Source organism: Chelonia mydas, chromosome 2, assembly GCF_015237465.2.
Source record: "Chelonia mydas isolate rCheMyd1 chromosome 2, rCheMyd1.pri.v2, whole genome shotgun sequence".
NCBI lineage: Eukaryota > Metazoa > Chordata > Testudines > Cheloniidae > Chelonia > Chelonia mydas.
Window position 1 is genome coordinate 142,518,612 of NC_057850.1, and position 24,041 is coordinate 142,542,652.

Below are 24,041 nucleotides of genomic sequence, written 5' to 3' on the forward strand. Positions count from 1 at the left end.
GCTGGCAGGCAGCCATGTACTGGAATATGGTTTTTCAAATAGCACACCAAGTGAAGTTTGGGTTCAGTAAGAGGCACGTCTTTAAAGTAATTAAAATAGATGGAATCAGGTAGTGTAGGTACTGCTGAGCCAGTGTCCAACATTAGCTGAATAGAGTGTGATTTGCCTGAGGGTATGGTGGAAACATTTACAGAGCACTTTCTTTGTTCTGGAATATGTGCAGTAGTGCAGTGGTCCCCAACCTTTCTGTTGCAATAGCATATTCATGTTCCCAGAAGAATGTGGTGGGTGCCGGACGACCAGCCACCAAAATGCCGCTGAGAAGTGGAGTCATCGAGAAGGGTCGCCGCCGAAATGCCGCTGAGAAGCAACGGCATTTTGGCGGCAATGCTTCTTGGCATTGCCGCTTCTGGGCAGCATTTCAGCAGCTGGTTGTCCAGCGGCCGTGCTCCTCAGCAGCGGTTTGTCCAGTGGAAGCGCTCCCTTGTCAATAGGCAGGCCCACATAAATGCCCCGGTGGGCACCATAGCACCCGCGGGCACCGCGTTGGGGACAACTGCAGTAGTGATTTTGTCCACGGTCAGCACAGTAGCATCTGGTATTGTAACTGCATGCACCTGTTGATTAACTGGCTGCTGCAACATACTTTAGCAAAATGACCAATCTTCTTGCAATGATTGCACTGAGTTACTTTTGCCGGACATCCTGTGTAGCTTGCAAGGTGTTGTGGGGATCCACAGTGAAAGCATGCTTTTACTGTATTTTGAATTTGCTGATTTGGTGGTTTTCCATTAGTTTCCCTCTTGTAATCGTTTGTCTGCAGCAATAGTGAACTTTTCTGCAAAGGAGTCACAGCCTGGACTCTGCTGCTTGTATCCATGCTCATTATTTTGGCTTCAGCTGTAGCTGACTCAAACTGAGTAACAATGGTTATTGCTTTTTCTAGTGTAAGCTGTGGTCCTAGAAGTAAGCATTCTCTTACATGAAGCATGGTTGTTTTCTCGATGAGCTGGTCTCTAATCATCTTATCTGCCATATTCCCAAAGTCACAAGTTACAATCAGACTCCTCAGGGAAGCAATATACTGCATTTTAGTCTCTCCTGTTTTCTGCTCATGCTGGCAAAATCTGTAGCGATTAGCTACTAATTCACTTTTGGCACAAAAAAGTTCTTTAATGCAGTGAGTGCAGTCTCATATTTATCATCTGCAAGGGGAAAAGTGTAAATTATACACTGCCCTTCTGCTCCAAGGCAGTGGATTAGCAGAGTATGCTTTCTTACTTCAGAAATCTCTGTAGCACTGATTGCAAGCAGATAAGTCTCAAACATATGGATCCAGGTAGTAAAAGCAATTGGAGGCTCACCTGGGCTTTGCAGAAAGGGTGCAGGTAGGTTCAGAGGCAGAAGATCCATCCTTGTCACCAAAATGTTGTAGCAACCAGGCAAGGTACTAACAAACTTCAACAGGACTTTATTTTTCAAGTGGAAACCTCTTTACCAAGCTGCTGCTGCACCCTTGGTAGCTCTCACTCAGCCTCCTCAACATCCTCCCCTTTCCTGTTTCCTGTCCTTTCAGCCTCCCAACAGCCACTACTCCCAGTTCTAATAATTACAAGCAGCATCTAAACACCACACAGCAGCAGTCAAAAAAGCTAACAGAATGTTAGATAATAGATAATAAGATAGAAAATATCATAATGCCACTGTATAAATCCGTGGCACACCCTTGTGCAGTCCTGGTCACCTCATCTCAAAAAAGATACTTTAGAATCTGAAAAAGTACAAATGATTAGGGGTATGGAACAGCTTCCATATGAGGCAAGATTAAGAAAACTGGGACTGTGAATCAGAAAAGATAAAACTAAGGGGTGATAGATAGAGGTCTATAAATGATGAATGGTGTGGAGAAAGTGAATAAGGAAGTGTTATTTACCCCTTCACCTAACACTAGGGGTCACCTGATAAAAGGCAGCAGGTTTAAAACAAAAGAAAGTACTACTTCACCCAACACACAATCAATCTGTGGAACTCATTGCCAGGCCAAAAGTACAACTCGGTTCAAAAAAGAATTAGATAAGTTGATGGAGGATAGGTCCATCAATGGCTCTTAGCTAAGAGGGTCAGGAACACAAACCCATGCTCTGAATGTTCCTAAATCTGCAACTGACAGAAGCTGGGACTGGATGATTGCCCCATTCTGTTTATTCTCTCTGATGTATCTGACATTAGCCAAAGTCAGAAGACAGGATACAGGGCTAGATGGAATATTAGTCTGTCCCAGTATAGCAATTCTTTCGTTCTTATAGTGTTTGTGAAGCAGTAAAGTACCAAAAAAACATGAGAAAAATGAATAATTCTGTATTCAGTGCAGGGTTTGGTTGGGGTGTGATAAATAGGGGTTACACATTGAACAATGAGGTTAAAAAAATTGTATAGCTAACCATGCAATCCACTCAATGCACTGAATGAGACAGGAATCCCATGAAAAATATCACATTATTTAAAATGGTATCATAATTCATACACACAAAGAGGCAGAATCAAGGTTGCACGGGTAATCTTAATTATTTGTTTAACATTTCCTAATGTTTGAGTGCTTAACTTTGCATCTTTAACAGCTTAACTTTTTTTTTGTTTATATAATTATACATATAAAGTGGGATTTTCATAAGTCAAGATTTACCTTTGAGTTAATGTTGAGCACTTTTAAAAATCCTATCAATAAATTATATTTATTCTCCACTCTGAGTTATACATGGTTCAAAAAATGTGGGATTACGTTTTTGCGACATTCAGCTCTGCTAGAACCAGTTATGGTTCTCTGATTCGCTGTCCTAAACAGAGCAGAACATAGGCTGTTCTAATATGCACCTGTTATCTGTGGTTCCTATGGGACCATATAGCAGCTGGGTATTGCCAGAACATATTGCTCTCTGGATGCTGCTTCTGCTCACCCCTCTTCACCCTCAGCATGTCTCAACATGTCATTAGAGGATATGGGGATGGAAGCGTAGATGGCAACTGTACCTGCTTTATTCTGGCAAGGGATTCTCTCAAACTAGGGCTATGCCTAGCTAGGAGTTTTGACAGACTCTGTTTGTTTTGTGCTACCTGAGCAATATAAAGGGACTGGAATGATCTAGAGTGTGATTTTTGGACTGTGATGAAACAGGGACTCTTAAAACCTAAACTCATTATATTAACTTGAAATAATAATCAATATTTGAAGCTGACGGAGAACTTTTATCTTCCAGATATTTGACTAGGATAAAACTTAAATTTAGACTTGTTTGAGGGTTTCTCTCTCCTACACACAATGCTATATCTGAGCCTTTTTAAGGGCCAAACACTAAAACAGAAATTAGTGGTAACTGTTTTTCTTTTTCATTGGCCTTGTTTGTAGTTTCTTTTTTGAAAGTGGAATATTTACTGTGTACATTTGAATGATATTGTTTAACATGTTGTATCCTTTTTAAAAACTATTAAAAATTCTAACATATGTGACTACCAAATATACACAACGTCAATATGAGCACAGTGTAATGGTCAGGAAATTTACACTGGCAGTTCAGCTAGCATAATTAGAATGATATTTCCTTTCATTTGGTAGATATTTCTCACATTAGACCTTGTTTATGGTTAATCTTTATTGGGAAATATGCCATTTAATTGACTGTGTTAAACATTTGTGTTTCATCCATGACAGAGCACTGTGAAAAACAGGATGTAATGTTTAAGCTGACAACCCTAGTAAAATATCCTAAGTATGCAATTACCATAAATCTACAGCAAACCTTGCTACTCTGTGGTACAGAATTTGTTGATTGTTGTGCCACCGTTATCAGACTGAATGTGATTTTGGAACCATTGGAGCTCAACCACAGTTCAAGCAAACACCCCAAGAAGATACTGTGTATAAAAACATTTTAGACTACATTTTGCATATGATGTTTATTGGAAATTAAGTGAAGGCAATACAATGCTTTCTATTTTACATTAAAAATCAAATTATTCAATTAAATTAGATTTCTAAATCTACTTAATGAAAAGGAATAATAATCAAGATGTCATCAAAACCAAATGTTACAGTGTTGAATTATAATACTAAAACAGGGATTAAAGTCCAGTTCCTCATTAAGGATTTATGCAAAGTGCAAATCCAATCTACTTATCATGGATCTATCTATCTATCTATCTATCTATCTATCTATCTATCTATCTATCTATACGCACACACATATAAATAAATAAATAACCAGGTTATTTGGCTGCTGTGCACATCTATAAAAGGGTGAGGGTTTAAATTATTTCCTTTTTACCTCCCACACAGAAGCTATGCGCAGCATAGTCCCCATACTCCCAACTACAAAATTCCCCAGAACAGTTGCAGAGAGAGGGAAGGAGAGAAACAGGAACAGGGTTTTGCCTGAATTAGGACTTCAAGACTGAATCCCAGTTCAACAAAGAAAAGCCATTATCACCAGAACTGGAAATGGCCAATTACTATGTTGCTTTTAAAATATAGTTACATTAATATTCATGTAGCTAAATATATTTAGAGTTATTTATTCTCAAACACTGATACAGAAAACTTTATATTCCATATTTTTAAACCAGTGTCTATACATTTAGTTTAGAAGATTTACAACTTTGCATTTAAGAACTATTACACAAAAGAATTCCATTTGTAATCCTATTATCTTTCTAAATAATGCAATATCTATACAATTGGGATACAGTATGTGGGTTTCTTCTTAGAGTGTTGGTCCCTGTGTGCATCCTAAGAGCTGAAATCCATTTCACTATACCCACACCCAATGTGACCATAATCACAGATGTATCTCTCATAGGCTGGGGAGCCCACAGGGCAGTCACATGGAACAAGGTGTGTAGTCTCCTTGGGAGGCCAGGATACACATCAATTTCCTAGAATTAAGGGCAGTTCGACTGGCCTGCAAGGCATTCCTCCCACTCATACAATCCCAACATGTCCAGATAACACTCGAGAACATGACCACCATGTTCTATATAAACAAACAAGAAGGAGCAATTCTCTGAATAGAAGTGGTCAATTTATGGAACTGGTAAACCCAGAACTACATCACACTCCCAGCAATGTACTTCCCAAGTGTGCAAAACTCTCTGCAGACAATCTCAGCAGGCATTTCTCCACATACCACAAGTGGCAGATACACTGAAGCAAAATCTTTATTCAGTGGGGAATGCCTTCCTGGGCCTTGCTCTCCAGCCAGACGAACAAGAAGTTTGATCTATACTGCTACAGAGCAGCCCTAGGTTGGGACTCCTTCTGCTATTCTGGACAGACCACCTGAGGAACACCTTTACTCTCATCCCACTGCTACCAGAGATTCTACAAAAGATTTGTCATGACAAAACACAAGTTATTCTCATTGCACCCAATTAGCTCACATAATTCTTGTTCTTCTTCTAGAGATTGCTCATATCGATTCCAATTAGGTGTGTGCGCACCATGTACATAGTCATCGGAAAGTTTTTCCCCTAGCAGCACCCGTCAAGTTGGCTGTGGAGGCCTCTGAAGTGGCGCCTTCATGGAGCTCAATATATGACCCTGCCGACGTGGTGCCCCAGCAGTTCCTTCCTACCACCAGTGATGGTTGTTGGAACTGTGGTGTCTTGCTCAGCAAGTTCTACCATGTTTCCCTAACTTCATTTGTTTGTTGTTCTCTATACGTATTAGTTAGTTTAATTGTTAGTTAGTATTAGTAGTTAGCAGTTGGGCTGGGGGGGTCTACCCTCTGTTGTGACTGCTTTTTCTTGGGAGGACTTACATGCCCAAGTCGCAGGGGTTCAAGCCCAGCAAGTCTTGCAGCAAGCCTATGTCAATGGGTGACCCCCCCACAATGCCTGTCTAAAGTGTCTGTGGGAGGCTCACCAAGCTGATCGGTGCAGGATTTGTAAGGGGTTTTGCCCCAGAACCAAAAAGGAGCTAGACTTTTGCCTCAAGCAGCTCCTTACGGAGGCGGCACTGTTACCAGATTTGCCCATTACTTTGGGGTATGCTCATTTACTGGGGTTACTCTTCTCGGGGGCGGGGGGGATGACTGTAATTCTATCAATGTACTGCTTGTGTCACTTATGTTTTCATATGGAGCTCTACTCCTCCCTTTTGTAAGTCCCCTCCCAATGGAGCTATTCTGTAGGACCTAGGTTCCCCAGGGCTGGGTTCCTCCAGCCCCAGAAAGGATGAACACACAAACACACACATTATAACAGAGCAAGTCTGAGTGGACTGGGTCAAGCAGCACTTTCAAGCTGTCACCATTATATGCCTCTGGACTCAGTAGTCTGGGTTGAGGAGCACTTTCAAGCTGCCACCCTCGTATGTCACAGGTTCCGCAGGTCCCCATCCCCCCTTTCATGTCACAATTGTACTGGTAGTAACCCACTTGATGAGCAAACCCCACTGTATTTTTGGGCGCTACAGAGATCTTCAACTTAAATAAGAGAAGCGTTGCTGCAGAGTAAATGGGGAAGCTAAAAACACAAAAGAGTAAAGTTCAGAGAGAGAGAGAGAGAGAAAGAGAGGGAAGCAACCAGCTTAACCATAAAAGTTATTTATTATAATCACACAAGGAGAGCCTAAACAAACATAACAGTTACATTATTAAAGGTTACAAAAGTCATATACAGAAAACTATATTTGATCAAACAAGTCAGGGTTAGAAAGCTATACCTAAGGTGGAAAAGAAAAGAGGGAGAGAGAGGGATCTCATTACTTCCATGAAGCTTGAACTGGTCGGGGTTCCCAGGTGAAGGTGGTAGCTTAGTGTCCTGTGTGCTGGAGACAGGCAGAGCCCCCAGCATGATCAGTCAGGAGAAGATGAAATCCTAGTGGAACTGATGTAGAGTTTGGATCTATGCATCAGAACACTTACTGGAGTGTGGGTAGGGTTTTTTGTAGGGAAACAACAATGGTTCAAGGGAGAACACTAGATTTGTTTATGGGTAAACTGATGACTCAAGGGTTTTCTTAAGGCTAGACAATAGGAGCTGATCACTCTTGGTTATGGGTCATGTTTTTTTCCAGGAAGCTCACAATGCAATTAGGCTGCTTCAGTATTTTGGATATCAATCAAGGATTTATTACTAGCATTGGTCTGATAACTGCTGACCTGGGTGTGTGCAGGTGTAGGTTCATTAACATTTGGAGCAGAGATCCCTCAGGATGCAGTGCTTCCCTGCTTTTCTTGTCCCAGAGTTCAGTGCAGTTCTTGCCTTGGAATCTCTGTTCTCCATTCTGTATGCTAATGGAGATGCCTCCCTGTTCCATCTTTGATGCAGATGAAGCTAGGGGAGTTGCCTCTGTTCTTCATTCTGTATGCTAATGGAGATGCCTTAGTCTTGTCACCCTTGTCAGGAGGGATCTAGGTGTGTCTCCCACCACCCTTCACTGCTCTCTGCAAGTCTTTTCTCTGATTGGTTTTGGTTCTAGCAGAGGCTTGGTGGGGGGTGTTCTTTCATGAGTCAGACAGTCTAGATACTGCACCCTAGTTCCCCAAGAACACAGAACTGACTGGTATCAGCACTTAGACCTCAGCCTCTGCTGGCACGGCAAGACCCGGCACCAAGTTCATTGGGGTATAGTGCCCCAGCAACAGTGGTGGAAGCAGCACCGTGGATGGACTTTGGCGGAGACCCGTGGCACCAAGTCTCCCCAGTGCTGAAACTGGTGGAATCAACCCAGCACTGCTCCCACCCCCAGGTGCAAAAATGGCACCAGAAGCAAGGGAGGAGCAGCTCTCCATCCCAGAGGTCCACCCCTCTGGAGCTGGCCAATGGGGCACGTCCTCATGAGGAGCACCCAGCACAGAAGTCTGAGGAGACGGTACTGTCAACTTCGGCCCTGCAAGAGGGATCGTCAAGTCTGGTGCCATTGGACTCCCCAGCCCATGTAATCAAGGAGGTGGAGCTGCCATCCATCCCAGACACCTTTGAGGCTGTGAGGGACCTCATCACCATGACAGTGCCGAGGTCACCCACTCTTTGCGCCAAGCCTCCAGTACCACATTGTATGTCACCGTCTCAAGGCAAACCAATGATGCTCTATCCCTCGGCACGGCTGATAGAATCATGGTACTGCTGATAGAATCTTGGCACCACTCAGACTTGCGCACCGCGGTGCCACTCCAAGTCATTCCAGTGCTCCTGCTTGTGACACTGATCCACTCGTCGATCTCCATCGCACAGCAGGTCCCGGTTCCAGCACTGGTCCCGACGCTGCTCAGCAACCCTGTGCAGCTCCAGATCATAGGTACTGCTCCAGCCTCATGGCACCGCTCTCCAGCCTCGCAGCACTGTTCTCCGGCGTCAAGACACCACTCCCTAGTGCAGCACCGCTCGGCGGGTCAGCTCCACTTGGCACCATCCTGGCCTTTGCAGTCCCAATCCCAGTCTTCGGACTTGGAGAAGGGATCTAGATACTCAGAGCGGGGCTGACACTGGTCAGGCCATGGATGCTGTGAGGTAGGGGCAGGGCCATGGCCCGCTCAGTGGCAGGGACCAGCACAGTGGCCATTTTGGACCCTGTGTGCATACCACCAGGCGTGGGGTGCCCAGTCTAAAGGTTCCCGATTGGCCGCCTCTGAACTGTGGGTGCCAGAGGTCCGCCAGTTGCCCCACCCCTAGAGGTGCCGAGGAGGCACTGTGCCCCTGCCCCTGCATGGAACCAACTCCAACTCCGGTTCCTGAGCAGGACCCTGGTCTACCTGGTCCAGCCAGCAAGACAGGATGAGAGGTTCCTGATGAGCAGGAGGGACAGGAGGACTTTGTTCCCCCTTTAGCCTCCTCGTCCTCCTCCCCACATGAGGCTGTTGTGGGCACTTCTGTCTCTGGACCTCCCCCCATAGACAGCCGTGCCCACCTTTGCAAGGTGGCGTGCAACATGAGTCTGCAGGCCAAGGAGGTGGTGGAGTCAGAGGACCCGGTGGTTGACACCTAATTGGAATGGATATGAGCAACACACCTCAAAGAACAACAGTTACTAGAGGCGAGTAACCTTTTTTTTCTGGATCTCCTATGAATGTCAACCCATCCTCCCATCAGCATCTAACCATTCCTGGATTTTGTAACTCAGGAGAATGGCAAGATTGGATATTTCAACCTGTGGCCTTTTCATCTCATGGTCTGGTTTTTGGATGGGCATCAGATCTGTAATATTCATGTTCAGAGGCCATTTAAGCTATCCTCAGTCACAGCAGAAAAGACTCCATGACAGCACTATTCAGACATTTATACTGCCTGCAACTTCACACTCCACTCCTGTTTGAATACTGCTTACCAGTCACCCACATGTGGAATACATGTAGGGGCCAGCACTTGAAGAAACAATCAAGGTTATTTACCTGTAGTTGGAGGCTCTTTGAGATATGTGGCACCTATCTCTATCCCACTACCAACCGTCCTTCCTCTCTCCTTCAGCTCATGTCGGGATTCATGATAGAGAAGAAAGTGGAGAGGTAGTTAATCCGCACCTCCCCTTACACCCTTGGTACTGAGCATGAGGAGTGCCAGATGCAGGTGTGGACCAATGGACATTACTTGCAAATTCTTCAGTCTCAGGCGCATGAAGCACATGTGTATCCATGTGTGAACTATAGATAGGTTACCACACAGCTCAAAGAACCTCCAGTTACAGAAAACCTCCATTTTTTGAAACCCTTTTTCCTTCCAATATTTGACTGAACTGTATTGTGTATTATATACATAACTACTTCTTATCATTCTGTTTAAAACCACATATTTAACACCTTTATCTCAGGTTGCTTTGCTGACTAACAAACCATAGGCATAAAACATAGATTAATATATTTTTAAGGTCAGAAGGAACCATTGTATTCTAGTCTGACTGCTAACACATGACACAGGTCATAGAATTTTACCCAGTAATTCCTGCATAACCCAATAACTTCTGGTTGAGCTATGGCATATGTTTTAGAAAGATATCAAATCTTGATTTAAAGAATCCACATGATTGAGAATCCATCACATACTTTGGTAAATTAATTAGTCTTCTTGTTAAAATGTGTACCTTATTTCCTGTTAGAATTAATCAGCCTTCAACTTCCAGCCATTGGATCTTCTTATGCTTTTTAACTGCTAGATAAAGCACCCTCTACTATCAGAAATCTCTACCCCAAGTAGATACTGTGATCAAATCACCTGTTAATCTTCTCTTGGATAAAATGAGTAGATTGAACTCTAAGTGTCTCATTATAAAACTGGTTTTCCAGACCTTGAATCATTCTTGCACTTTTTTTCTGAACTATTTCCAATTTGTCAATACCTATTATCAGTTGGTAGAAGAAGCAAGATTTAAACCAATACTGGCCTAGTTTCCACTCTAGAGCAATTTCTCTTAGGCCAAAGAGACATTTTTGCTTGTGTTCTTTCTGGAGATTTAGTTGTGTGGCATGTTGAAGTAAGAAGCTGAGAGCCATATGGAATAGCTAGGCTGTTAAAAGATTTAGCAGCAAACCTCTAGCAAAACACGGACAGCATATAGTGATTCTTGATACGTTATAACTTGGCCAAATATGAATGAATTTTCATGGGAAGACCGAAAGGCACCCCTCTAGCCACAGGACTTTCTCCATGCCAAATTTCAAGTTCCTTCTGTAAACCATGGAGGGATTAAAGTTCTTCCAACAGAAAAAAATATAATGGAAAGCATCAGGAAACCTTATTAGAGGGATTGGTATAGTTTTCCTTTACACAGAAACTTGAAGGAGCTCTTTATTAATAATCTGACAGCGGGAATTAACTTCAAAAGATCTCTTGGAGCATAGTTTTATATATGAGCCAGGTATTATGTATGTGCAAAGTATAATGGTTTAGCTCATTTTCTGAGTGCTCTGGTTGGGACATACAATTCTAGTTATATAACAAAATATTTGGACCAACAAAACTTAGAATCATCAAATCATCGGGTTAGAAGGGACCACACGGGTCACCTACTCTAACCCCCTGACAAGATGTAGGATTTGTTGTGTCTAAACTGTCCAAGTCTGTTCCATTGTCCTACTGTTCTTACAGTTAAGAAGTTTATCCTGAGATTTAATCTAAATCTGCTATGCTGTAGTTTGAACGCATTGCCTCTTGTCCTACCCTCTGTGTCAAGAAAGAACAATTTTTCTCCATTTTTATGGCAGCTGTTCAAATATTTGAAGGCTGCTATCATGTCCCCCCTCAATCTCCTCTTTTCCAAATTAAACGACTCAGTTCCTTCAGCCTTTGCTCATATGACCTGCATTCCATTCTTTGATCATCTTTGTCACTTGCCTCTGGATTCTTTCCAGTTTCTCTTCATCCTTTCTATACTTTCGTGACCAAAATTGGATGCAGTACTCCAGCTGAGGCCTAACCAGGGCTGAGAAGAGCAGTACTATCATCTCCTGTGACTTGATGCTTTATCTCTGTTAATGCAACCCAAAATTGCATTTGCTTTTTTTTGCAACAGCATTGCATTGTCTCCTGTTGAGCTTGTGAGCCACCACAACCCCCAGATCCTTCTCAGTGCTGCTGCCAAGCCAGTTATCCCCCATTCTGTATTTGTGCATTTGGTTTTTCTTCCCTCAATTGTCTTTGTTGAACTTCATTTTGTTGTCTATACCCTTTTTTTCCAATTTATCAAGATCCCTTTGAATTTTAGATCTATCCTCCACAGTGTTTGCAACCCCTCCCTAGCTTTGTGTCTATTCCTACACTCAGATTATTACTAAAGATATTAAATAACACCAGACCCAGAACAGATTCCTGTGGAACTCTATCTGAGACCTCCATCCAATCTGACATAATTCCATTAATAATTACTCTTTGTTTGAAGTTGTTTAACCAATTATGTATCCACTTAATGGTAGTTCTATTGAGACCACATTTCTCCACCTTACTTATGAGAATTTCATGTGGAGACTATGTCAAAAGTCTTGCTAACATTCAGGTATATTATGTCCACATTCCCCCTATCCACCAAATGAGTTACCTTCTCAAAGAAGGAAATCAAGCTGGTTTGTCATGATTTGTTCTTGGTAAATCCATGCTCGCTGCTAGTGATCACCCCTTCATCTTCCAGGTATTTGCAAACTGAATGGTTCATACATTGCTCTAGTAGTTTTCCAGGTATCAAGCTGATTGTTCTATAATTCCCTGACTCCTCCTTTTTCCCCTTTTTAAGATGGGCACTACATTAGCCCTTTCCCAGTCTTCCAGAACCTTGCCTGTCCTCCATGAGTATATAAATATTATTGTTAATGGCTCAGAGATTTCTTCAGCTAATTCCTTCAGCACCTTGGGGGTGAATAGCCTCAGGCCCAGCTGACTTTAATTCATTCTGATTAGCCAGAAGATCTCTGACATGTTCTTTATTTATCCTGATATGCATCCCTTCCCCTTTATTGTCTATGATGACTTCGCTTGTCATCCAGTCACATGTTATTTTCTGTATGAAGATTGAAGCAAAGTAGGCCTTGAGCAACACCGCCTTCTTATCATCTTCTATTACCAGCTCACCTTCCTCATAGAATCATAGAATATCAGGGTTGGAAGGGACCTCAGGAGGTCATCTAGTCCAACCCCCTGCTCAAAGCAGGACCAATCCACAGTCAAATCATCCCAGCCAAGGCTTTGTCAAGCCTGACCTTAAAAACTTCCAAGGAAGGAGATTCTACCACCTCCCTAGGTAACGCATTCCAGTGTTTCACCACCCTCCTAGTGAAAAAGTTTTTCCTAATATCCAACCTAAACCTCCCCCACTGCAACTTGAGACCATTACTCCTTGTCCTGTCCTCTTCTACCACTGAGAATAGTCTAGAACCATCCTCTCTGGAACCACCTCTCAGGTAGTTGAAAGCAGCTATCAAATCCCCCCTCATTCTTCTCTTCCGCAGACTAAACAATCCCAGTTCCCTCAGCCTCTCCTCATAAGTCATGTGTTCCAGACCCCTAATCATTTTTGTTGCCCTTCGCTGGACTCTCTCCAATTTATCCACATCCTTCTTGTAGTGTAGGGCCCAAAACTGGACACAGTACTCCAGATGAGGCCTCACCAATGTCGAATGGAGGGGAACGATCACGTCCCTCGATCTGCTCGCTATGCCCCTACTTATATATCCCAAAATGCCATTCGCCTTCTTGGCAACAAGGGCACACTGCTGACTCATATCCAGCTTCTCGTCCACTGTCACCCCTAGGTCCTTTTCCGCAGAACTGCTGCCTAGCCATTCGGTCCCTAGTCTGTAGCTGTGCATTGGGTTCTTCCGTCCTAAGTGCAGGACCCTGCACTTATCCTTATTGAACCTCATCAGGTTTCTTTTGGCCCAATCCTCCAATTTGTCTAGGTCCCTCTGTATCCTATCCCTGCCCTCCAGCGTATCTACCACTCCTCCCAGTTTAGTATCATCCGCAAATTTGCTGAGAGTGCAATCCACACCATCCTCCAGATCATTTATGAAGATATTGAACAAAACCGGCCCCAGGACCGACCCCTGGGGCACTCCACTTGACACCGGCTGCCAACTAGACATGGAGCCATTGATCACTACCCGTTGAGCCCGACAATCTAGCCAACTTTCTACCCACCTTATAGTGCATTCATCCAGCCCATACTTCTTTAACTTGCTGACAAGAATACCGTGGGAGACCGTGTCAAAAGCTTTGCTAAAGTCAAGAAACAATACACCCACTGCTTTCCCTTCATCCACAGAATCAGTAATCTCATCATAGAAGGCGATTAGATTAGTCAGGCATGACCTTCCCTTGGTGAATCCATGCTGACTGTTCCTGATCACTTTCCTCTCGTGTAAGTGCTTCAGGATTGATTCCTTGAGGACCTGCTCCATGATTTTTCCGGGGACTGAGGTGAAGCTGACTGGCCTGTAGTTCCCAGGATCCTCCTTCTTCCCTTTTTTAAAGATGGGCACTACATTAGCCTTTTTCCAGTCATCCGGGACTTCCCCGGTTCGCCACGAGTTTTCAAAGATAATGGCCAATGGCTCTGCAATCACATCCGCCAATTCCTTTAGCACTCTCGGATGCAACTCGTCCGGCCCCATGGACTTGTGCACGTCCAGCTTTTCTAAATAGTCCCTAACCACCTCTTTCTCCACAGAGGGCTGGCCATCTACTCCCCATGTTGCGATGCCCAGCGCAGCAGTCTGGGAGCTGTCCTTGTTAGTGAAGGCAGAGGCAAAAAAAGCATTGAGCACATTAGCTTTTTCCACATCCTCTGTCACTAGGTTGCCTCCCTCATTCAGTAAGGGGCCCACACTTTCCTTGGCTTTCTTCTTGTTGCCAACATACCTGAAGAAACCCTTCTTGTTACTCTTGACATTTCTTGCTAGCTGCAGCTCCAGGTGCGATTTGGCCCTCCTGATTTCATTCCTACATGCCCGAGCAATATTTTTATACTCTTCCCTGGTCATATGTCCAACCTTCCACTTCTTGTAAGCTTCTTTTTTATGTTTAAGATCCGCTAGGATTTCACCATTAAGCCAAGCTGGTCGCCTGCCATATTTACTATTCTTTCGACTCATTGGGATGGTTTGTCCCTGTAACCTCAACAGGGATTCCTTGAAATACAGCCAGCTCTCCTGGACTCCTTTCCCCTTCATGTTAGTCCCCCAGGGGATCCTACCCATCCGCTCCCTGAGGGAGTCGAAGTCTGCTTTCCTGAAGTCCAGGGTCCGTATCCTGCTGCTTACCTTTCTTCCCTGTGTCAGGATCCTGAACTCAACCAACTCATGGTCACTGCCTCCCAGATTCCCATCCACTTTTGCTTCCCCCACTAATTCTTCCCTGTTTGTGAGCAGCAGGTCAATAAAAGCTCTCCCCCTAGTTGGCTCGTCTAGCACTTGCACCAGGAAATTGTCCCCTACGCTTTCCAAAAACTTCCAGGATTGTCTATGCACCGCTGTATTGCTCTCCGAGCAAATATCAGGAAAATTAAAGTCACCCATGAGAACCAGGGCGTGCGATCTAGTAGCTTCCGCGAATTGCCGGAAGAAAGCCTCATCCACCTCATCCCCCTGGTCCGGTGGTCTATAGCAGACTCCCACCACTACATCACTCTTGTTACTCACACTTCTAAACTTAATCCAGAGACACTCAGGTTTTTCTGCAGTTTCGTACCGGAGCTCTGAGCAGTCATACTGCTCCCTTACATACAGTGCTACTCCCCCACCTTTTCTGCCCTGCCTGTCCTTCCTGAAGAGTTTATAACCATCCATGACAGTACTCCAGTCATGTGAGTTATCCCACCAAGTCTCTGTTATTCCAATCACGTCATAATTCCCTGACATCACCAGGACCTTCAGTTCTCCCTGCTTGTTTCCAAGGCTTTGTGCATTCGTATATAAGCACTTGAGATAACCTGCTGATCGCCCCTCATTCTTAGTATGAGGCAGGAGCCCTCCCCTCACAGACGTTCCTGCCTGTGCTTCCTCCCGGTATCCCGTTTTCCACTTACCTCAGGGCTTTGGTCTCCTTCCCCCGGTGAACCTAGTTTAAAGCCCTCCTCACTAGGTTAGCCAGCCTGCTCGCAAAGATGCTCTTCCCTCTCTTCGTAAGATGGAGCCCGTCTCTGCCCAGCACTCCTCCTTCATGGAACACCATCCCATGGTCAAAGAATCCAAAGCCTTCTCTCCGACACCACCTGCGTAGCCATTCGTTGACTTCCATGATTCGACGGTCCCTGCCCTGGCCTTTTCCTTCCATGGGGAGGATGGACGAGAACAACACTTGCGCCTCACACCATCCCTGATCATTCTTTTTTTGTCTGACATATTTGTAGAACCCCTTCTTGTTGTTTCTAACATTTCTTGCCATAAAGTGAAGGTGCTACAGTGAAAGTCTTCACTTCTGAAGAAAAAACTGTCTAAAATGAAAGAATGTAGGTGATACGTGGGCACAAGAATTTATACTATAGTCCGACCTTTGATATAATGTAGTCCCCATATCAGTGTTTTTTGAGTAATATGGTCAGAGTTTCACCCATAGCTCTGAGCACATATCGGTTTGTATTTACACATTTTTATCTACCATTCGTCTTTTTTATTTCCAATCTAGAATCTATATTATAAATATCGGGATAGTGATTATGCTTAAATCATGCAGTGTAGTTGTACCTGTTTCGGTCCCAGGAAAGACAAGTTGGGTGAGGTAATATATTTGATTGGACCAACTTCTTTTGATGAGAGAGACAAGCTTCCAAGCCACAGAGTGCTCTACTTTAGTGCATTTTGCTGTGATGCTGGGAGTATCTTTCCCAGACCTGAAGAAGAGCTCTGTGTGGCTTGAAAGCTTGTCTCTCTCACCAACAGAATTTGGTCCAATAAAAGATATTGCCTCTCTTGCCTATGTTTAAATCATGTTATCCTGTGGTAAAACCTGTAAAGGGGCTAATCTTCCTCATAGTGTCCCCCAGGAATTGGGTCCATTTGGCAGATGGAATTAACTTCCTCCAGAAAGAACTGTAGGGTCTTGAGACCTTGAAACTCTGTAGATTCACTGGTTTCTGCAGGAGCCAAAGCCATCTACACTGAGGCCATAAGCCTCAGTGCTGGACCTGAGGAATGGCATTCACTGAGATTGTTCCCCCCTTCTCCCCACCTTAAAAAAGTTGTGTTACCTTTCACATTTAGGCATTTAGGAGGAAGATATATCCCTTGCCACTGCCCCAAACTGCCTGCACGCAATACAGGATTGCCCAGTCCTGCCAATATCCACCTGCATCCCAACCAGTCCCTACCACTCATGCCCATGCATTAATCCCAACCCCAAAGAGAATCTTCTACACGGTGCCAGAAAGAGGGTGACAGTTCCACAGAAGCAGTTAACCACAATTCCCATACAATGCAAGGGAGTGCCCCTTCTGAGTTTTGTTATTGGGTGCACAGTTTTGGCCTGTTTGTTACGGTAGGAAGAAATAAGTCTCACTTGGTTGAAGTCATAGATTCAATAAAGTTCTTCCTTTGAACAATCTGGATATCAAATTGTTATGCACATGGATATTTAAGTCAAGTGTGTTAGTCTAAATGTCTTAACCATTCAATAGCTGAGGAAAGGGCACTCTGCAAGTCCTTGAGGGAACCAGGCAGCGCTTGCCAATAGGTGGAGCCTGCAAGTATATGGCCTACATCTTCTAACTGACCACAGTGGCAAAGGGGAGAGTCTTAAAGACTCCAGTTACCATCATTTGCAGCACATCTGATTGTACAGTACATTGAAGTGATTGAGTTTTACACACAGGGAGATGGACTGTTGGACCTGTCACAAGACAGGCATTAGCTATTTTTGATGCTTCTTCTTTGTCACTTAGTATGCCTTCTGGAGGTGACATCAAATTTCTTTAGAAGAAATGTCTTACAGGCATTCCTGGAGCTAAAACAGAGGATGAGTCAATTAAGCACATCTTTAAATAGGGGTAGATATGGCATGTTTTGCACATTAAGGAGCAGATTCCACAAGGTGACTTGTTGCCTGATGTCAAAAGGGGTGATGTTGGACAGGACTGGCAGCCAGACCAGATTGGTTGGTCTCATGGTACCAGTTATTATCAAAAATAAGATTAGTCAAAAACACTGTTCAGAGAAAAGTGTTCTCTACAAAGATTTTTACATCTTGTTTTCCTTCTGCTATAATTTCCATATTGCTTCATCATTCCTGTGTAAAACTGAAATTCCTGCTTCAGTATCATTTTCACATGTATGAAATATTTTTATTTTTATTTCAGGAGCCTTTATGATCCCTTTTCTCATTTTGCTTGTCCTGGAAGGTATCCCACTGCTTTATCTTGAGTTTGCCATTGGTCAAAGACTGAGAAAAGGCAGTGTGGGAGTCTGGAGTTCTATCCATCCTACCCTGAAGGGAGTAGGTAAGTCTCAGGAAGCTTACAACTAAACCAAACAGAATGCACAAAAGCCCACATTATTAATTTTGCCATTGAGGCTTTATTGTTTTACTTTGGAGCAGAATGAATGTCTCAGGGGATGAATTATGAGTTCAGAGACTAACTTCTACATTGTCCACCTGAATGCAGCCCAGGTCAGTAGTGATCAAAAGCTGTTACCATCTGATAACTATTTGATGTCCCATTCCCAGTGCACAGGAACAGTGGGCACACTTAAAAACTGCACCCTGGTTTTAGAGAGATTACAGGTGACAGGGAATATCTCTGAAAATGGGGAATATGGCTAGAACAATTTCTCTCTAGAATTGGAATTAACTTTTTTAAGTGTGCCAACAATTTGTGCTGTAGTTATTTTGAGTTATTTGGAGGAGTTCAGTCTCCATGTCTGTCAGTCATAAGTAGTAATTGGTATACAACATTGTATACATTAATAATAGGGCTGTCAGTTAATCACAGCTAACTCACATAATTAACTCAAAAAATTAATCACGATTAATCGCACTGTTAAACAATAGAACACGAATTGAAATTTATTAAATATTTGTGGATATTTTCTACATTTTCAAATATATCGATTTCAATTACAACACAGAATACAAAGTATACAGTGTTCACTTTATATTTATTTTTATTACAAATATTTGCATTGTAAAAAACAAAAGAAATAGTATTTTTCAATTCACCTAATACAAATACTGTAGTGCAATCTCTTTATTATGAAAGTTGAACTTACAGATGTAGAATTATGTACAAAAAAACTGCATTCAAAAATAAAACAATGTAAATCTTCAGAGTCTACAAGTCCACTCAACCCTACTTCAGCCAATCACTCAGACAAACAAGTTTGGTTAAAATTTGCAGGAGATCATGCTGCCCGCTTCTTATTTGCAATGTCACCTGAAAGTGAGAACAAGCATTCACATGGCACTTTTGTAGCTGGCGTTGCAAGGTATTTACATGTCAGATATGCTAAACATTCGAATGCCCCTTCATTCTTCGGCCACCATTCCAGAGGACATGCTTCTATGCTGATGATGCTCGATAAAAAAAAATAATGAGTTAATTACATTTGAGACTGAACTCCTTGTGTGAGAATTGTTTGTCTCTTGTTCTGTTTTACCTGCATTCTGCCTTTATTTCATGTCATAGCAGTCTTGGATGATGACCCACCACATGTTGTTATTTTAAGAACACTTTCACTGCAGATTTGACAAAACACAAAGAAGGTACTGTGACAAAGTTCCTCGTCTGCCTTGGTGGGTCCTGCACTTATTGGTGGATTTGCTTCACTCAGAGATTCACGGCAGCCCTCAGTTTGGCCACTTTTGCTAGTGGCTCAAACTTGCCATTCACTCAGCTAACCTCATCATTAGCCAGCATGGGAAAAAGGAAGGAGAACAGTTCCTGCAGTCTCTAATGGTCCACCTAGGGACCATTCCCCTCTGGTGGGACCCACAGTCCAGATCAACTCCTCCTGTATCCAATAGGGAGTTGAGGGGATGGGGGGAACCTGGGCCTGCCCTCTACTCTGGGTTCCAGCCCAGGGCCCTGCGGATCACAGCTGTCTACAGTGTTTCTTGTAACACCTTTGTGACAGCTACAACTCCATGGGCTACTTCCCCATGGCCTCCTCCCAACACCTTCTTTATCCTCACCAGAGGACCCTCCGCCTGGTGTCTGATAATGCTTGTACTCCTCAGTCCTCCAGCAGTATGCCTTCTCACTCTCAGCTCCTTGTGCCCTCTTGCTCCCAGCTCCTCGTATGCACCTTACTAACTGAAGTGAGGTCCTTTTTAAAACCAGGTGCCCTGATTAGCCTGCCTGTCCTAATTGATTCTGGTAGCTTCTTAATTGGCTCCAGGTGTCCTAATTAGCCTGCCTTAATTGGTTCCAGCAACTTCCTGATTGTTCTGGAACAGCCCATTATCTTACTTAGGGAAAAGGGACCTGCTTAATCTGGGGCTAATATATCTACCTTCTATCACTGTCCTGTAGCTATCTGGCCTGACCCTGTCACAGTACTAATGTCAGATTTCTAAATATAGCTATAGCACTTGACCCAAGGTTTAAGAATCTGAAGTGCCTTCCAAAATCTGAAAGGGACAAGGTGTGGAGCATGCTTTCAGAAACATTAGAAAAGCAACATTCAGATGTGGAAACTACAGAACCCGAACCACCAAGAAAGAAAATTGACCTTTCTGCTGGTGGCATCTGACTCAGATGTTGAAAATGAGCATGCATCGGTCTACTGTGCTCTGGATCATTATTGAGCAGAACCTATCATCAACATAGACGTGTGTCCTCTGGAATGATGGTTGAAGCATGAAGAGGCATATGAATGTTTAGCATAGCACATGTAAATACTTTGCAATGCCGGCTACAATAGTGCTGTGTGAATGCCTGTTCTCACTTTCAGGTGACATTGTTGGGGAGGGGTAAATTCTAGTGTCCCAGAGCCACTCATAAACAGTGTCCTGCTGGCAGCCTCCTCTCTTTAATCACAATGGGGGGAAAAACACTATTGACCTCAGCTGTGGCAGTATGGCATGGTGAGGCAGGCGGTCTCAGCTAGGCATGTCTCAACCCATTTAGGGCTCTATAGGTCATGGCCAACAACTTAGACTCCATCAGAAACCAATAGGTAGCCAGTGCAGATCCTGAGCACTGTGGTGGTGTGTTCCCAATGAGATGCCCTACTTAGTGAACTGCAGCATTCTGCACTAGCTTCAATCTCCAAACAGTTGTAAGGTTTAGCCCCATGTGGAGCTCATTGCAATGGTATAATCTTGAGGTGACCAACGAACAGATAGAGGCACAGTCTGCATCTAAAAGGAAAGGTGGCAACTTTTTGGCCAGGTGTCAATGGTAAAAAGCTCTGACTTGGTTATTCCTGTAATATAATCCCCTAACAGCAGCTGCGGGGGTCCAAAATTACCTTTCAGTTGTGACCCATGATAACTAAAGGTGGACACACTCTCTCTCTGTCAGAGGGTCTGATATTACCTCTCCCATCTCTTCTAGCTGCTTCTCCCAAACCCCCGCCTCACCACAGTCTTATCTGTGTTCAGTTTCAGACAGCTCAATCTCATCCATACTCCAATCTCAGATAAATGCTGTCTGAGGCACTGAATGGCTTCTTGTGTGTTAGATGAGATAGAGACACAGTTGGATGTGGTCAGCATAATGAAAACACTGAACCTTATGCTTCCTTATTACTGCTCCACACAGCCTTGTATACACATTGAACAGGAGGGGTGACAGGGGGGCTTCCTGTGGCACCCCACATTTGAGAGCTCTTCAGGAAGAGGAGCAGTTGTCCACAATTACCCAGTGAGATCTCTGAGAAAATAATGAACCCACTGAAGAGCAGCCTCGTTCACTTCTGAAAAGTCCTGCAGACAAGTGAACAATGCCTTGTGATCAATGGTATTGAAGGCAGTGGAGAGATCTAACAATACCAGCATGGTTATCTGATCTTCATCCATCACCAGGAGAAGATCACTGACCAGCATGACCTATATAGTTTCTGTGTCAAAACCTGGTCTCTACCCTGATTGACAAGGAGTAAGGAGATCCAGTACACCCAGATACTGTGAGGAGTGATCTCACTATAGCCTTATGCATAACCTTACTGAAAAATGGAAGAAGTGGACTGATTGTCATGAACAAGTGCTGACCTCTTGAAGAGAGGCTGCACTAATGCTCCTTCAAAGCAATAGGCAGGCTACTGTCTTTAGTCTCCACCAAAAAATGACCCAGTACTTCCCCCTGACCTTCAACATCTCAGATGGGCACAAGTCCAAAGCATAGGTGGTGGCACAAAGTTCTCTCATTGCCTCTAGTATCTCAATAAATACTAGTGGCTAAAACTCTAGTAAAGGTGATGAGGCTCTTGTTCCCTCAAGTCTCTGTGTTAATCATTATGATCCTTGTCTCATGAAAACTCAACAGCCTGATAAATAGTTCTGTTGGTTTCACCCACTGCTAAGACTAAACATCTCATTCCTGGTTTACACCTTCTTCTTTCAAATGTCTTATTTCTGTAGCCTGGTCAGTCATCTCAGGGATCAAACAGCCCAAGACCTCACAGCCATACCACCTTCTCCTCTTTTCCCCACCTCCTTGGGACTCCATATTCCCTGCATATGGCAACACTATCACCCTCTTGGCAACTTAATAGTGACCACTGAAAGGATGCAGCTGAGTTCCCAAAAAGTGATCCTTGAGGCTGGCTGCAAAGCCATAATCAAACTCCTTTCTAAACCACTCACCCACTGATTCACACCAACTAGCTGCCTCACACCTCAGGGCCTCCCACACCCTAGTGTTCTGTTCCTCTCAAAACAAGATTCCCCTCTTTTCTGTACCAATTATGTCTTTCTTCTCTCATTAGCCACCCTTCTACTGTGGCTAGATGAAGAAGGAAATCAAAATTCCACCAGCTCCAATGGTCTCTGTTGTGGAAGTGACAGAGAGAAGAATTCAAGACTGTCCTCTAACCCCAAAGGGTGGTCACGCAACAGTACAAATCCTTTCAATCCGCCACTTATCAACAGTCAAACTCTCACACTCAAAAAGAGTGGCTACATTCAGTGTTACACTCCAAGCCTCTCACACCACAAACTGCTCACATTTCTAATCCTACTGTTACCTATAATCAGTCTGCCACAGAGACTAGCCCACAGGCACACTCTCACCACGGGATTCTTTAAATGATTTTTCCTTTGCTGGCCTCTCACCACAAAAAAGAGAAACCACTTTAACCATAACTCACTCCTTCTCCCTGTCTAAATCTCTCAACACCATTAATCCACTATCAGCACCACTTTACACTCATCCCCTTAAAACACAAACATGACAATATTGAGCAAATGAACTCAGAAGTGTGAAGGTATGATCTCAGCCCAGGTGCTGAGGCCCAGCTGGCCCTGGTTAAAGATAGAGTTTCCATGAGTGTGATTGTAAGTTGTGGTGCCAGCTTCAGGTCCAGTTGCAGGGGCAAAGTGGCTGAGGAGACTCCCTGTTTAAAGTCATAGCCCCCCAATAGCAGTCCCTATTGGTGGTAAAGAGCTGCAATGAATATTTTCCAAATCCTCCTAGAAGTGCATATTTTTTATTCTTCTGTACATTTCCCATTTCATAATCAGTGAGAATGTCAACATCCTCCAGCAGTCACATCAACACAAATGTCAGTCCCAGTCATCTGAATCCTACAGCCATCCCACACTTGCCCTAATGACCCAGAAAAAAACTTTTATTAAAAGCCAAGCTAACACCATAGCAGGACAAACTCCCTAGCTGGTCACAAATTTAAAACAAAAAGTCATTTAAGTGCTGGGCCTACGATGTCAACATTTTCTTGTTTGTTTGAAATAATGAATCATAGAATATCAGGGTTAGAAGGGACCTCAGGAGGACATCTAGTCCAACCCCCTGCTCAAAGCAGGACCAATCCCCAATTTTTGCCCCAGATCCCTAAATGGCCCCCTCAAGGTTTGAATTTACAACCCTGAATTTAGCAGGCCACTGCTCAAACCACTGAGCATCCCTCCCCCCCGAAAAGGAAAGCAATCTGCTTTCAACAGATATATCTTGGTAAACTTCCTGCAAGAGACATCCTCTAAATAGTGCAGTCAAAAAGCATTAAAATATAGGGCCTAATTCTCATTGAGAAATATTCTGGATGTCTTCAGAGAGTTCCCCACTTTTTTAAATCAAAAGGCTACATTGTGACTTGGACCATGCACAGTTTAAGGGATGGTAAGATCTCTGTGCATGCTACTGGGCACTTCGGTCTGGGTGTACAAGAGTACTGCACTCCTGCTTCTCAGATAAGCCAGTGCAGGACTATCATAATTTGCTGTTAGCTTATACTGGCAGCAAATTTCTTCATCCCAGAAAGGTATCTGTTATGCACAGTGACTCCTTGGCTTGTGTAGCTTATGCACCACCCATTGCTAAGGACTGTGGCTAAATAGTCTAGCTCAAAACCTGCCATGAACAAAATGATTGCAAATAAATGCAAACCTTCTACAACAATCTGAAGATTTAGGGACATATGTTACTTTTTATGAGTGCATTAGTATGCTCATTTCTCACT

At 43.6% G+C, this 24,041-nt stretch overlaps 1 protein-coding gene across 1 annotated transcript in view; it reads left to right on the forward strand.

Moving 5' to 3' along the window:
• Positions 1-24,041, forward strand: part of LOC102929740 (sodium-dependent neutral amino acid transporter B(0)AT1) — an 81,370-nt gene that overhangs the window by 11,382 nt on the left and 45,947 nt on the right. The window contains exon 2 of the mRNA XM_007052653.3: positions 17,765-17,905. Coding sequence (XP_007052715.2) covers positions 17,765-17,905 — 141 coding nt within the window. The remainder of the gene's footprint in view (positions 1-17,764; positions 17,906-24,041) is intronic.